The sequence below is a fragment of the Hylobates moloch genome, unplaced genomic scaffold, assembly GCF_009828535.3.
Source record: "Hylobates moloch isolate HMO894 unplaced genomic scaffold, HMol_V3 SCAFFOLD_6, whole genome shotgun sequence".
In the NCBI taxonomy this organism is placed as follows: domain Eukaryota; kingdom Metazoa; phylum Chordata; class Mammalia; order Primates; family Hylobatidae; genus Hylobates; species Hylobates moloch.
In genome coordinates this window covers 77,972,899-77,989,181 of record NW_026652281.1, presented here as the reverse complement: position 1 = coordinate 77,989,181, position 16,283 = coordinate 77,972,899, and the positions used below count along the sequence as shown (strand labels likewise).

The 16,283-nt window shown below is 43.9% G+C and overlaps 1 protein-coding gene across 1 annotated transcript; it reads right to left on the bottom strand.

Moving 5' to 3' along the window:
* Positions 1-12,341: 12,341 nt before the first annotated feature.
* Positions 12,342-13,894, bottom strand: LOC116471161 (26S proteasome regulatory subunit 4-like). The gene has a single exon (XM_032755931.2). It carries the CDS (start codon positions 13,872-13,874, stop codon positions 12,552-12,554), a length of 1,323 nt encoding a protein of 440 aa, XP_032611822.1. The 5' UTR covers positions 13,875-13,894; the 3' UTR covers positions 12,342-12,551.
* Positions 13,895-16,283: the final 2,389 nt, after the last annotated feature.

Below are 16,283 nucleotides of genomic sequence, written 5' to 3'. Positions count from 1 at the left end.
CTTTACTTTTATCCTGTCTCATGCCCTGGTCCACAGGATAAAACGTCTGCTCCGTTTCCTGCTCTGATGACCAGTTCTGCCTACAGGCCTTTTGTAAGATGGAGGCTGATATTGTTTGGATATTTTTCCCCTCCAAATCTCATGTAAAACGTGACCCCAAGTGTTGGAGGTGTGCCTAGTGGGAGGTGTTTGGGACATGGGGGCAGATCCCTCATGAATGGCTTGGTGCCCGCCCTTTGGTGATGAGTGAGTTCTCACTCTGTTAGTTCATGGAATATCTGGTTATTTTAAAAAGCCTGGCACCTCCTCCTCTCTCTACTGCCACCTTTTTCACCATGTGACCCACTGGCTCCCCTTTCTCCTCTCGCCATGATTGGACGCTTCCTGAGGCCTCACCAGAAGCAGATGTTGCTATGCTTCCTGTACGGCCTGCAGAACCATGAGCCAATTAAACCTTTTTCATTGTAAATTACCCAGCGTTAGGTATTTCTTTATAGCAACACAAAACAGACTAATACAGAGGCCATGCCATATTCCTACGCATTCACCTTACCACAGGTGGCAGCTCTCCCCCTGAATGCCAAACTACTTGCTAAAGTTCTGCTTCCCTAAGGGCCGTGGGCTTGGCTTCCTTACTATTGTGCCCACCTGACTGCTGAGGGACCTGGATTTTTTTTTTCTCACTCTAGACATCAGTGTTCACCCTTACTTGTAAAATGGCAAGAGGCAGTTCAGATCCTTGAGTAACATGCCTTTTCCACATGGAACAGGCCACAAACTCAAAAGCAATACTTGACTCATCTCTTTCCTTCTCATACCCTACACCAAATCTGTCAGCAAGTACTGTTGGATCTTTGAATGTACCTCAAAACATCTTCCTGCTAAACCATGCCTATTAACTTTACCATTTAGGTAGAATCTACACACAAAATTGTACACAAATCTTAAGTATTAAGCTTCAGTCATTTGTACATATGAATGCATCTATCCTTCAATCCACAACAAGATACACATTTCCAGCATCGTAGAAGGCTCTTTTGTGTCTCATTCTGGTAATCACTATGGTAATCACTAAAGGTAACCACTATGATGACCTCTATCATCTGTTCTTGATTGCACATTAATGGACTCAGATGGTATGTACTCTTTTGTGACTGACTTCCTCTGTTGAACACTGTCCATGTGAGTTTCATGCATGTTGTTGGTGATTCAGTAGTCTGTTCACTTCTTTATTTTCCTGTTGATGGACGTTGGTTTTCCAGTTTGGGGCTGCCATGAATAAAGTTTATATAAATTATTTTACATTTCTTTGGGTGAGCATGAACACTTGTTTCTGTTGGGCATATTCTCAGGGGTGGACTTGCTAGGTCTTAGGATATATGTATATTTGGCTTTAGAAGATCCTGCCAAGCATTTTAAAAACTGTCTATAACAATTTATAATCCAACCAGCAATGTTCGAGGGTCCCATTTTCTTCATCTCTTTGCCATCACTAGGTCTCATTAGTCTTTTTAATTGTAGCTATTCAGGTGGGTGTAGAGACAACCACTCCTTATTATCTCCGCTACTCTCACTCTACTTCAAGGCACAGTTAGTTGTCTATTGCCTGGACAGCTGCAGTGAACTCTTAATTGGTCCCTTTGCTTTCTGCTCTTGCCAAACCCTCTTCAATCCACTTTCCACCCAATATCTAGAATGTTTCACTTTCCTACTAAAGCCCTTCAATGGCTCCTGGCTGCATGTAGAAATAAATCTCTGCTCTTAGGGTGACTTTCAAGCTTTCACATCTCCCTTCTTATCATTCATATTTCAGCCCAAGTAATGCCTCCTCAGGGGACCTTTCCTGACCATCACTCTAATAATGTTCCTAGCCAATCACTCTTTATCCGATCCATTGCTGTATTTTCTTCACATCTCTTGTCACTATCTGTATCATCTAAGTCACTGACTCTGAACTATCTTCTCCTACTTATCTGTAAATTCTACAAAAGTGGGACTTGGTGTGTTGTGTTCCCTGCATTGCCCGAGTACACAGCCCAGTGCTGGGCACATTGAAAACCTTCCATAAATGTTTACTGAGTCCACCTGCCTGAGCCTGGGAATCCAGCCTGGTGCAGCCCAAACTGCATGTCCCTGTAGCTTATTCTCTTGGATTGCCACTAAGCCATTGCATGTCTCCAGTAAATTCCAGACTGTGGTAAGTGATTCTTAAAAGTGTAAGGGCTGGATACTCCATTCTCCAACAAGGTTAGTCTGATTAGAATTCAACTCCACTAGAAGATACTGACCAAGAACAGACCAAATCCACAACATTGCAGCCTAGCTACCCTAACGGAAGAATTTTCACCTATGTCTCCTTGAAACATTCACTGACTTCTCGGTCTAAATATATCCTCATCTCTGAAAATGCCCACACCCTCTTCCATAGCTTCTATAAAATCTGCCTTCCAGGGAACTCCTGGAGAGTAGAGATTTACTCTTCCTTTCCAGAGTCATCTGTGAGGGCAAGAAAGGTATTGTTATTATTTTCTCCATTTTTCACATGAACAACCTGGGGCATGATCTAATGAAATCCTTTTCCCCTCCCCCATGCATTCCTCCTTCCCAGGATAGCCTGGAGGCCTTTGCCTCCTTGCCACAGTACTGAGATAGGCTGAAAAGAATCCATCTACCTCTCCACGACTGCATTTAAGAGAAACCAGAAACAGAGAAGGGTTGCTTTTAGTGGTCTGAAAAAAAATGAGGTCCTTTTCCAAGCAATTTCTAGAGGTATAGAGGACTGACATACCATAAAATAGGCAGGGTGATCACAGCATCCTGGGATTAAAACCATTCTAGGACAGCAGAGATGCTCTGGGCAGGTGGGGGTGGGCCAAGAGCTTCTGGCAGCCTCTGTGATGGGTGGCATTGTTCTCTCTCCCTTTTCCCCTATGCCTTATGTCTCTCTCTGTCTCCCTTTCTCTTTTTCTGTCTCTCTTTTCCTTCTGACCCCTGCCACCTCCCATTGCGAGCCCACATGGCCCTAAACTGTCAAATGACAAGTAATGTTCCCTCCTTCTCTTGAGTGCACATACACTCCTGAAGTGTGAATCCTCAGAGATGTTTCAAAATCTTTCTCTTTCACCCACATACATGTGAATAAAAATACAAGTAAATACGCATGCACACAACCATTGATGCACACTCACACACAAATACACAAACACATCTACACACCTACACACACATTCATACACCTTCCTCTGCCCATATAAATATAAAGCAACTCTCACTCTATCATTCATTCACTTTTTTTCTGTCCCTGTTTCTCATCCTCACTGGATACATACCCAGACCTCTGAAATAACCAAACTCAAAATCTTTCTGATTGCTTTGGTTTCTCTCTGTCTTTAGATGTAGATATACATCTATCTACACATGCAACCCATTTTGTTTTCTTCTTTCTTGCAGGTCCTTCTTCACACACCTGTGAAATGGCAGTGCTTACATTCTTGCCTCACTTTGCCCCAGAACAGAGCTTAGCACATTCTTTACTCCATATAGCTGATCCCTTGGGGGACAGTGAAGAGTGGTGACTTCTTCCACCAGCCTCTTTGCAAGGTATATCCATTACTGATGGCAGTAACAAATGCCCTGGATTATTTCCTAGACCATCTTCTCCTTATCTGGAAACAGTACACAACAGCAGGAGCCCCATGAAGTGGATGGAGCAAGGACTTCTAGAAATAAGGGTACAAGAGTGAAATTCTACTTCCACTCCCCCTCTTCCCAGGCTGTATATCCACAGGCCAGCTGCTTTCCTCTAAGGACCTCAGTCTCTTCATCTGCAAGGTGGAGATGGCACCGTATTTGTTCTTCACGTACACCAATGGGTTACTTTTCATTTACACTTACTTTCTATTGACTGAGAAAATCCTAAATAATCAACGAACTTCTTACAGAAAATTAATAAATGTCTCTATGTGTTCAAGCAGCAAGACAAAGGGCACAGTGTGCATACCTTGTCATTTAAGTAGTCATCTATCCATTCATCCACCCATCCACCCATCCATCCATGCGTCCATCCATCCATGCATCCATTCATCCATCCATCCATCCATCCATCCATCCAACCATCTACCACTCATAAAACCACTTACCCATCTACCCATTTATCCACTCCACTATTCATCCATAAATCTACCCACCCACTCACGCATCTATCCATCAACACATCTACCCATCCATTAATCCACCCATATACCTGTTTATCCATACATTCACCCATCAGCACATACATCCACTTACCAATCCATCCTTTTATCCATGTATCCACCCATCTAGTTGCTCACCCATCAACCCATCCACTCATCTATCCAATCACCCATTCTGCCATTCATCCACCCATCCATCTGCCTGCTTCCTTACCCATCCATCCATCCACCCATCCACCCACCCACTCACCCATCATCCACACATTCACTCTTCCATCCATACATTCACCCTTCCATCCATACATACACCCCCCTACGAGTTCTTTCATTCACTCATCCATTCACTCACCCATCTACCCATCCACCCATCCATCACCCGTTCATCCATCCATCCATCCATCTACCTGCCCACTCATACATTCATCCACCCACCCAGCCAATCATCCATCCATCTTATCTATCCACCCATCCACCCATTCACTCATCTATCCACCCATTCACCCATCTACCCATTCATCTATCCAACCATTTATTCATCTAGTCATCCATTTGTCTACCCACCTATCCACCCACCTACTCACTCATCTACCTATCCACCCATCCACCCACCCGTCCACTCACACACTCATCCATCCATCTATCCATCCATCCATCCATCCATCCATCCATCCATCCATCCATCCATTCATCTACCCCTCCATCCATTCTTCCATCCACCCATTCACCCATCCATTTATCCACCCATATACCTGTTTATCCATACATTCACCATCCACCCACCCATTCACCCATCCATCCAACTATTCATTCATTCATCCATTCACCCATTCAGTCATCCAGTCATCCATCTATCTCTTCATCCACCATTTACCCACCCATATACCCATTCACTCATATACTCATCCACCCACCTACCCACTCTCCCATCCATCTATCCACCCATCTTCCCATCCATCCACCCATCTTCCCATCCATCCATCTACTTAACCATCCACCCATCCATCCACCCATATACCTATTCACTCATCCATCTATCGTTTCATCTACCCATCTGTCCACTCATCCATTCACCCATCCGTTCACCCACTCACTCACCCATCAGTCCATTCACACATATACCCATACATCCACCTATCTACCAATGCATTCACTTCTTTCCATCTTTACTTCCATCACCCTAGTCAAAGCCAGCATCGTTTTTTATTCTTCACTACTGTAATATTCTTCTAATTCGTTCCCCTGTTTTCATTCTTGCCCGCCCTTCCTGCGATCAGTTTTACCTAAAAGCCAGAATGATCCTTTGAAAATATAAGCCAATTCTTGTCACTGCCTGCCTAAAACCTTTCTATGACTCCCACTCCTCTTAGCTTATATCCCAAATTTCTTATTTAACACAACGATCGGAGTGATCTGACCCCTCCTTTCCTCTCAGATTCTTTTAGATCACAATCCTTCCATCCCACTCTACTTAACCACTTGAGAATTGTCTCACGACCTCTATCACACCAAGACCTCTTTTGCCTAAGGTATTTCCCTTGCTGCTTAGATTTCCGCTTCCTTTGAGCAAGATGGCCTTGTTAGACACTTACAAAGGCCAACTCCCGACTCACCAACCCAGCACTGGGCACAGCCTCTTGGGATATCTTGGTGAGCCATGTCTTGGCTGGGTAACATTCTCAATTCTGATCATGTACGAATCTCCATTTTTTTCTCTTCTCCTTTGCCCAACTTGATGAATTTCTACCCAACACAATTTATTCAGATCACAGCACTACTTGGTGCAAGTTTAAGTTACAATAATACTTTGAGGCTTAGAGCTTAATAGACCAGGTCAATCTATAGGATATGTAATTTGGTAGAAGTTCCCAATGTAAATAATAATGTGGTGTCCAAGAAAAGCAGCAGGAGCTTCTACACCAAGGGCAATTGGATTTTTTTCCAAGGGTAGTACGTTTTGATGTGACCTGTCTGAAGCCAATGTCTTGAATTCTGTCTCCTCAAACAATATTTCTTCCACTTGCTGATTTCAGAATTCCATTGCAAATTCTTAGCTTCATGATCTGCTTTTCATATTATTGCCTTGAGTGTAACAAGTGTTCTCAACTCCTCTTAATCTTATTAAACTACTGTTTTCGCTAAGTAACTGGGTGATTTTCAGTCTTTGCACGTTGAGATTTAGCACAGCATGCAAGCAGCTGAGCTGATGTCAACTTCTGAATTGTAAGCAGCCAGATACACCCAACCTCCCCTGCCCCTGGTCAGCCAAAGGCTTCACTTGTCCAGGTTTGATGACTTTGATATCTCCGAGGGCAGAGGGGATACTCTGCGTCTCTGACTCTTGGGAATAAATAGCAAGGTCAGAGGTGACTGATGGGTGACAGAGGAGAAGAGCTCTCTCCTGATTCTATCATGTGATGAAGAGAACTGGGAGTCAGGAAAATCTTGGTCCTACCTGCAGCTTTGACTGCCTTCCCATGAGCGATATTGACCAAGTCACCGTGTCACTGGGCCTCATCTTGGGTCCTAGTTCCTTATTTTTGAAGAGAAGTTGAACCAGTAGTTCTAAGTCATTATTTACACTATGGCCTGCCAATCGCCCGGTAAACCCAGAGGCTATGACAAGTCTCACAGACTAGCCAAATAGCCTATTTCTCTAATTTTTAAAATAAAACTCAAAGGGACAGAATTGATCTCTCTAAAAAATTGTCTACAAGATGTCAGATTATACAAATAAAACAAAGCTATTTATTTTTTCTCTCTCTCTCCTTTCCTCATCTTTTCCCCTCTTTTCTCTCCTCTCCTCTCCTCTCTCTCTCCCCACTTACTGTCTTTTTTCTCCTTCCTCCCTCTTCCCCCAGTTCTTTCCTTATTTAACTCCTTGCCTTCCTTCCTTTCTTAACTTCCTTCCTTGCTTCCTTCCTTCCTTTCTTCCTTTCTTCTTTCCTTCCCCCCCTTTAACTTCCTTCCTTCCTTTAACTCCCTTCCTTCCTTTCTTCCTTATTTAACTCACTTCCTTCCCTCCCTCCCTCCCTGTCTCCTTCCTTCCTTCCTTCCCTCCTTCCTTCCTCCCTCCTTCCTTCCCTTCCCTTCCCTTCCCTCCCCTTCCCTTCCCTTCCCTTCCCTTCCCTTCCCTTCCCTTCCCTTCCCTTCCCTCCTCATTTTATCTTTCCTTTTTCTATTATGTGATAACTGCAACCCAGCCTCATCTTTCTTCTGGAGTCTGCTTGTCTTCGATTTCTTATTGTTATTGGGAGGTTGGATAGCATCACTATCCATCAGGGTTCTCCAGAGAAAGAGACCATTTGCCTCCGTGCATGTGTGTGTGCACCACATGTGTGTATGTCTATATTAAGAGATTTATTTTAAGAAATTGGCTCACATGATTGTGGGGGCTGGCAAGTCTGAATTTGTAGGGCAGGCTGGCAGGCTGGAAACTCAGGCAGGAGTTGATATTGAAGTCTTGAGGCAGAATTTCTTTTATTGGAAACCTTGAGTTTTTGTCTTAAGGCTTTCAACAGATGAAATAAAGCCCACCTATATTGTTAAGGGAAATCCCATTTATTTAAAGCCTATTGATTATAGGTGTTAACCATATCTGCAAAATACCTTCAAAGCAACTCCTAGAATATCGTTTGATTAAACAACTGGGTACTCTAGACTTGCTGAGTTAACACAAAAAATTTACCATCACATCATCCAATCACTTTCACATACACAGTGCTTGAGATCTTCAGGCCTTAATCAAAATTCTGTACATTCACTCTGATCTGGGTCTTCACTGAGTCCTCCTTTCTCTCTAGTACAAGGGACTGGAAGGCAGAGGCTACAGCTGTAGCAAGGATTATCCAGCTCAGGGCAGCTCAGGAGCCTTTCTAGGATTCAGAAAGCTATGACTGTAAGAGCATTCCTGGAGGGTAGAGTTGGGCTGAGGATGGAAGCACAGCCCAGTCCTGCAGGCTGGGCTCCTGGATCAGCAGGAAAGAGGCTACTCTGGAAGGAGATTTTCCTTCTTAAACCCAATTCATGTTGTCAGCAAGAAGGCAAAGGGATGGCTGGTGCTTATAACTGGAGATAAACATGACACAGGGAATGATGATGATATGGGTTTCATCAAGAGGGCACTTACTGTGATGGTTAATACTGAGTGTCAACTTGATTGGGTTGAAGGATGCAAAGTATTGATCCTGGGTGTGTCTGTGAGGGTGTTGCCAAAGGACAAAAACATTTGAGTAAGTGGGCTGGGAAAGGCAGACCCTCCCTTAATCTGGGTGGGCACCATCTAATCAGCTGCCAGAGTGGCCAGAATATAAAGCAGATAGAAAAACGTGAAAAGACTAGACTGGCTTAGCCTTCCAGCCTGCATCTTTCTCCTGTGCTGGATGCTTCCTACCCTCGAACATTGGACTCCAAGTTCTTCAGCTTTGGGACTCTCACTGGCTTCCTTGCTCCTCAGCTTACAGATGGCCTGTTGTGAGACCTTGTGATCATGTGAGTCAATACTCCTTAATAAACTCCCTTCATATATACATCTATCCTCTTAGTTCTGTCCCTCTAGAGAACCCTGACTAATACACTTACCATAGTCATTATAATAAGAGAAAACTTGGATGACCTTAGGCTTGAAACAGGCTGAGCCCTCAACAGGGAGAAATAGAGAGGAGAATTGGTTGGAAAAAAGTTTCTATAACTATGAGGCAGCCCATCTATACTTCACAGTAATGGTAGTAATAGTAGTAGTAACAGTAACAGCTAACAGTTGTGGTTCTATGTGCTAGCACTGTTCTAAGTACTATACACACATTAACTCATTTGATGCTCACAGCAATGTTATGAGATAGTTACCATTACCATCACATTTTTAAATGTTAATTAACTTATTATTATTATTATTTTTAAAGACAGGCTCTCAACTCTGTTGCCCAGGTTGGAGTGTAGTGGCACAATCATGGCTCATTGCAGCCTTGAACTCCTGGGCTCAAGCAATTCTCCTGCTTTGACCTCCCAAGTAGCTGGGATACATGTATGAGCCACCATGCCTGGCTAATTGTTAATTTTAATTTTAATTTTTAGAGACAGCATCTCACTATGTTGCCCAGGCTATTCCAGAACACTTGGCCTCAAGCAATGAACCCTCCTGGGTTCATCCACATTTTATGTACAGGAAAGCTTAGGCACAGAGATATTAAGTAACTTCTTTGAAGTTCCACAGCTCGTAAGTGGCAGAGCTAGGATTCAAACCCAGAAAGTCTGACTTCAGACTCTATGTTTAAAATCACCAGGCAACACTGTAAGAACACAAGATCCAAAATGTGGGGCAAATCTGGGCCTGGCTCTGGCCAGAGACTATACTCAACCACAAATATTCATTGAGCAGTAATTACATTTCAAGTGTTTTTTCTAGGCAGTAGCAATGTAGTGGTGAACAGGATGTGACAATGGACTCTAGTAATAATGATGGAACTTGGCAGCTGGAAGTCCTAGGACAAATGTCAAGTTTATTGATCATTAGTATCATATAGATCTAAATTAATCTAGAGATCTTGGCATGTCCCCACAATGTGAGGCCTGTGGGACGGTAGGAGTCATTTTCATTCGTCAAACTCAAGAAAGGTGAGTAATTCAGATTTGTAGATTATTGCTTGGATGTTGATATTCACAAAGATGATGTCCTAACATGGTTGAGGAATGAACTCTGGAGCTGAAATTTCTGAGTTCAAACCGAGGCTTTGATGCTTATGACCCATGTGACAGTGGGCAAGTTGTTCTACCTTTGTGTACCTCACTTCTCTTGACTGCAAAACAAGGGTAATAAGAGAAAACATTCCTCCTAGGATTGTATTTAATATGCCAATATTTATGAAGTACTTAGAATTGGACCTGGTCGGTTGTAAATGCTGTAAGAGTGCTTGTGAAATAAATTCCTCTAGCTTTTATTCCCATCAAAAATCAAGTTGATTATCTCTTTATGAATAACTATTTCCTTTTTCAGACTCCACTACTTCTGTGAATGGCACCTGCTTTGGCCTCCCAAGTAGCTGGGACTATAGGTAGGAGCCACCATGCCTGGCTATTTTATTTTTATTTTTAGAGACAGCATCTCGCTATGTTGCCCAGGCTATTCCCAAAAGCCGAACGCAATCTTTGCCCAGTTGGCCATATTCACATGGAACTCATGCTGAGCCTCTCCTGGCACTGCCTTGGGGAGACTTTGGCAGGCTCTTGAGAGACATCCTCTAGGTTCCCAAGGCTTCTCTCTCTAATGCCATCAACTTCTTTTCACCACTTGCAGCCTGAAACCATTTGATGGTTGCTTATCCATAATCCTTCAGTTTAGAATTTTATTTATTTAAAATTTTAACTTTTATTTTAGATTTTGGGGTACACATGCAGGTTTGTTACATGGGTGTATGGCATGACACTGAGATTTGGGGTACAAATGGTCCCATCACCCAGGTAGTAAACAAAGTACTCAGTAGGTAGTTTTTCAGCCCTTGCCCCCATCTCTCCCGCCCCTCCTGTAGGAGTCCCCAGTGTCTGTTGTTCCTGTCTTTATGTCCAGCGTACTCAATCTTTAGCTCCCACTTGTGAGAGCATGAGGTATTTGGTTTTCTGTTCCTGTGTTAATTCGTTTAGGATTATGGCCTCCAGCTGCATTCATGTTGCTTTGAGGAGATGATTTTGTTCTTTTTTATGGCTGTGTAGTATTCCATGGTTTATATGTGCCACATTTTCTTTATCCAATCTACCACTGATAGCCACCTGGCTTGATTTTATGTCTTTGCTATTATGAATAGTGCTGTAATGAACATATGAGCGCAAGTGTCTTTTTGGTAGAATGATTTATTTTCCAATGGGTATATACCTAATGGTGAGATTGCTGGGTTAAATAGTAGCTCTGCTTTAAGTTATTTGAGAAATCACCAAACTGCTTTCCACAGTGGTCTAGCTACCTCTTCAGACTCTTGTCCCCCACTTCTTTGAAAGGTATTCCAAGCTCTAGTCTTCCTGAACTGCATAACTTCCCCATTCCCCATCTCTGTGCCTTTGCTGAATTATCATTTATATCTAGGGTGCATCTTCTCACTATCTGATCAAATGGGGCCCTTCTCCAAGGGCCAGCATGCCATCACTTCCAGCGTGAAGTCGTCCCTGATTTGCCACCCATCAGCAGGGGTTTGCTCTCTCCTCTGAACCTCCAGGTTGAGATTTGTACACACCATACAATGAAGATCATTTTGGGCCTTTTACTCAAGTTAGCAGGGAGTTGGTGGATCACATGAATTAATGGCAAAGAGTCTGGACCTAGACCATTCTGGCTTTGTCCTCTAATTTTTTACTTACCAGGGTTGAAACCAGAGATAATTTTCAGCTTCCAGGCTCAGCTTTTCCTTTCTTTTCTTTTCTTTTTTTTTTTTTTTTCATTCTGTTGCCCAGGCTGGAGTGCACTAGCATGATCTTGGCTCACTGAAACCTCCGCCTCCTGAGTGCAAGGGATTCTCATGCCTCAGCCTCCCCAGTAGCTGAGATTACAAGTGTGCACCACCATGCCCAGCTAATTTTTTTGTATTTTTAGTAAAGACAGGGTTTCACTATGTTGGCCAGGCTAGTCTCAAACTCCTGACCTCAGGTCATCTGCCTGCCTTGGCCTCCCAGCCTCAGCTTTTCTGATGTCCACAATGGAAATAGTTGTGGCTGCCCTTAGAACCTCATGACTGGTCCCCAGCTTTCACCCTTGTTCATTCCTACACTGTGCTCAGTGATCCTTTGCAAACTTAACTTAATGTTACTCCTTTGCTTTAAAACAATACAGTAAATTTTCACTGTCCTTAGAATAAAATCCGAAGTTCTTCCCTTGGCTTCTTGACTTCTCTGATCTAATTTCCCACCCTCCTCCATCTCCCTCTGCTTTGGGCTGCTGGCCTCCACATGCTCAGAGCCTTTTCACTGGCTGTGTTCTCAACCTGGAACACTCTTCTTCAGGCATCCCCATAACTCACTCTCTTATTCCATTCATTCATTGGTGAGGTTTCCCCAGACCTACCTGCTATAAAATGGCTTCCCCGTTACTCTCCATTTACTTTGCCTTGTAAGTGATCACCTCCAGGTGTATTATAGACTTCTTTCTTTCTTTCTTTCTTTTTGTGAAAGAGCACGCTTTATTGGGAAGCAGACTGCTGCACAGTGACCAACAGACAGGCCACCCAATGGGCACTTACACATCGTACTCCAAAAGACACAGGATGTTTTGCTAATAAAAATCAATGAGAACAGGGATTCCTCTGGGCAACTCCCCCAACCTCATCCCTTTCAGGGATTGAGAAATCTCCCAACAATTTTCCTGACGGCAGCCATGGTTCATTAGAGATACAGCCCCTCAGGGGTGCCTTCCTGTTTCTTATAAAGAACATTTTCTTTAGATTTTTTGAAGTCTTCATTTGTTACTTTCATTCTACATTCTCTTAAGGCCATCAGACCAGCTTCTATACAGATTGCCTTGATGTCAGCACCAGAGAGGTCATCTTTAGCCATGATCAAGTCGTCCAGGGTTACATCATCAGCCAGCGTCATCCTGCTTGTGTGAATCTGAAAGATGCGCTTCTTCGTCTTTTCATCAGGCAGGGGACACTCGATCTTCCTGTCAATGCGGCCTGGTCTGATAAGTGCTGGATCCAAAGTTTCTATTCGGTTTGTGGCCATGATAACTTTCACATCTCCCCTAGAATCAAATCCATCCAACTGGTTCAGCAGTTCCAACATTGTTCGCTGAATTTCTCTCTCACCACCAGAATTGGAGTCATATCTTTTTGTCCCAATGGCATCAATTTCATCAATAAACACGATGGACGGTGCATGTTCTTCAGCAACTCGAAACAATTCCCGTACGAGTTTGGGCCCATCACCTAGGTACTTCTGAATAAGTTCAGAGCCAACCACTCTTAAGAAAGTGGCTGAGGTTTGGTTTTCTACTGCTTTGGCTAACAAGGTTTTACCTGTGCCAGGTGGACCATAAAGAATGACCCCCTTAGGAGGCTTTATACCCATCTCTTCATAGTATTCAGGAGGAGTGAGAGGAAGCTCCACAGATTCCTTAATTTCCTGAATTTGGTTGTCCAACCCCCCAATATCCACATAGGTCTCCTGGGGGGCCTTTTCCACCTTCATCACTGTGACCAGGGGATCTGTGTCATCCATCAGCACCCCTATCATGGCACGCACCTTGTGGTTGAGCAAGACCAAGCAGCCAGCTTCCAGCAGATCCTTGTCTACAAATGAAAGAATGCTAACGTAGTGTTCTGAGCCCACAGATGTAGACACGATGGCATGATTGTCATCAATGATCTCTTCCAAGGTTCCTACTGACATCGGGGTCCCCCTCAGATCATCGACTTTTGATCTTTCCTCCTCTTGCTTTTCTTCTAATGGTTTCATTTGTTCCTGATTTCTAATGAATTCTTCCTCCATGGGAAGACAGTCTTTAATTCTCTCTAACTTCAGTAATTTTAACCGGCACTGAGTGTGAGGTGTCACCAGTGGCAGTTTGCTGGCAGCATCTGGTCCCTTTGTTTTCTTCTTCTTTTTCCCCACTCTAGTTGGTACAGGAGGTTCATATTTCTTTTTCTTGTCCTTGTCATCCTTCTTGCCACCTCCAGGACCATGACCACCACTCTGACTTTGACCCATCTTGCCTTGGCCACTTGAGCTGCCGACTTCTTTCTTTCTTTATTGGTTGCCTTTCTCCTCGCTACCACCCTCAGGGATGATAAACTCCACCAGGGTAGAGGACTGCTGTGTTGTTCCTTATTTGATTCCAGGCACTGAAAAAAAAACATTCTTGACATATTCTGGACACTTGATTAATAGTTATTAAATGAATGAGTGAGATTTAGCACAGTGCCAGGCTCCTGGTGAGTGTTCAATGTGCAATAGCCATTAGTATTTAACTCTTAGTGCTTAAGCTCACATCTGTCTTCCCCACTGGTGTGTGTGCTCTTCAAGGGCAGTGGCCATGTCTTATTCATCTCTGTATCCCCCATAGAACCCAGCACAGGGTAGGAGCCAACCCATGCATGTTAATGTCAAAGACTTCTGCAGACATCAGAGGGCAAAACTGAAAAAAGAAAAAAAAAAAAAGAATAGAGCAAAAGCAGCCCCTTGCCTCGGTGTGCAGGCATTTGATGGATTCGGAACATTTCATCACCCTGTTATCTCTGGCAGCGAAGACAGAGAGCCCTGACAGAGTGGAGAAAGAAGAGCTTCAAGGACTGCCGCTGGGGCCGGGCTGCCATCCCTCTAGGGGCTGTGCATCTCCCAGGAGGAGCACACTGGGGTCCCTGACTCTGCCTGCCTCCTAGCCTCCCATTCCTTCCTCCAGCAGTTCTATGTTCCCAGCACTCAGCCTCCCCTACTGTCTCAGTCCCTGGAGGGGCAGAGACACCCTCTCCTTTCCTACGTAAGCATTAGTCACTCCCCAGGAGAGCGCTATGACAAGATCCCATCTCAGCAGTGCCCAGGGAATCCGACACCTGTGAGCCATGTGTATTTTCTTCCAACTCTTGGTCGTGCTGTGAATGTTATTAAAATGCCCTATTTATCAGAGTGAAAAAAAAATTTCAGCTTAAGCCAAACAATATATAGGATTTGAAATACAGGCTGGGAATTTAATTTTCACGGGAGCAGTGGTGAACAAGTAAAGGAGGGTAATTTATGATTCTCCTGAGGGGAAGCAGAAGGCTAGCCAAGTACTTGGAGGTGATTCTTTCCTCTCCCCCTGCCCCTGCCCAGACCCTCCCTCCCAGGCCTCTGTCTGCTGTGGGTCTTCCTTGGAGCAATGCAATTCCCTGAATGGGTGGAGAGCACAGCTGGTAGTGGTGTCAATGTGTGAGTGATCCTGCCAGCACCAAACATCTGGAACATCCCCAGGTGTGTTTATCTAAAGAGAGAGAGAGCATCAGATAATAGGGAAGAGTAGAGGCAGTGGTTTAAAAAGAAAACAGTGGCCAGGTGCAGTGGCTCACACCTGTCATCCCAGCACTTTGGGAGGCAGAGGCAGGAGGATCATTTGAGGCCAAGAGTTCAAGACCAGCCTAGGCAGTATAGCAAGACCTCCTCTCTATAAAAAATTTTTAAAAATTACCTGACATGGTGGCACATGCCTGTAGTTCAGCTACCTGGGATGCTGAAGTGGGAGGATCACTTGAGCCCAGGAGTTTGAGGTTGCAGTGAGCTATGATCACGCCAGTCTACTCCAGCTTGGGCAACAAAGCCTGTCTCAAAAACAATAATAAGTAAATAATTACTATGTATTATGTATCAGGCTTTATTCTAAGTAATTCTTCTGTTACTTTATTTGATTTTTACCACTACCCTGAGGCAGGTGCCAGTATTCTTCTCCTTTTACAGATAAGAAAACTGTGGCTCAGAGAGGTTAAGAATTTACTCCAGGTCACACAGATGTAGGTGGCAGGTGGATCTGACTAAAGGCAGTTTGATCAGCTGAACCCCACATTGGAGAAGAGTGCTTGGATCCTGCAACTGCTGCAAGCATCATCTTGCACTTGAACAGTTGCTTTCTGCAACGTAGTTCCCTATAATGCCCAGAATAATGATAACAATCACCCATATTTACTGGTACTTAGCAGATGTTTGCTGAACACTTCTCTGTTGTCTTGTTTATTCCACACAACAGCCTCGGGAGGTAAGTTCTGTTATTATCCCCACATTTCAGATACAAAAACTGAGGATGAGAAATGAGAAGGGATGTGCTCAGCATTGCAGTGGAACCAGAAGACAAAGCCAAGGAGTCTGGCTGCACAGAACACGCACCTAACCTTTATATATTCTGTCTCCTACACACACTCAGACACAAGATGCCACTCCAATGCAAGAGGCTGAGCTTGTTCCTTAACACAATTCCATGATTTCTCCAGGAGAAGCACATGTACTGCAGGTACACACAAGGCATTAGGTGACAATGGAGGAACCATCTTAGTTTTCACAATCACTTATTATTTTTAGTGTGCATTTAGGAAGATGCCAGCTCATTATTGCACTTGCTGTGTGAACATGTGAAAATCATGTGTCTTCTCAAAG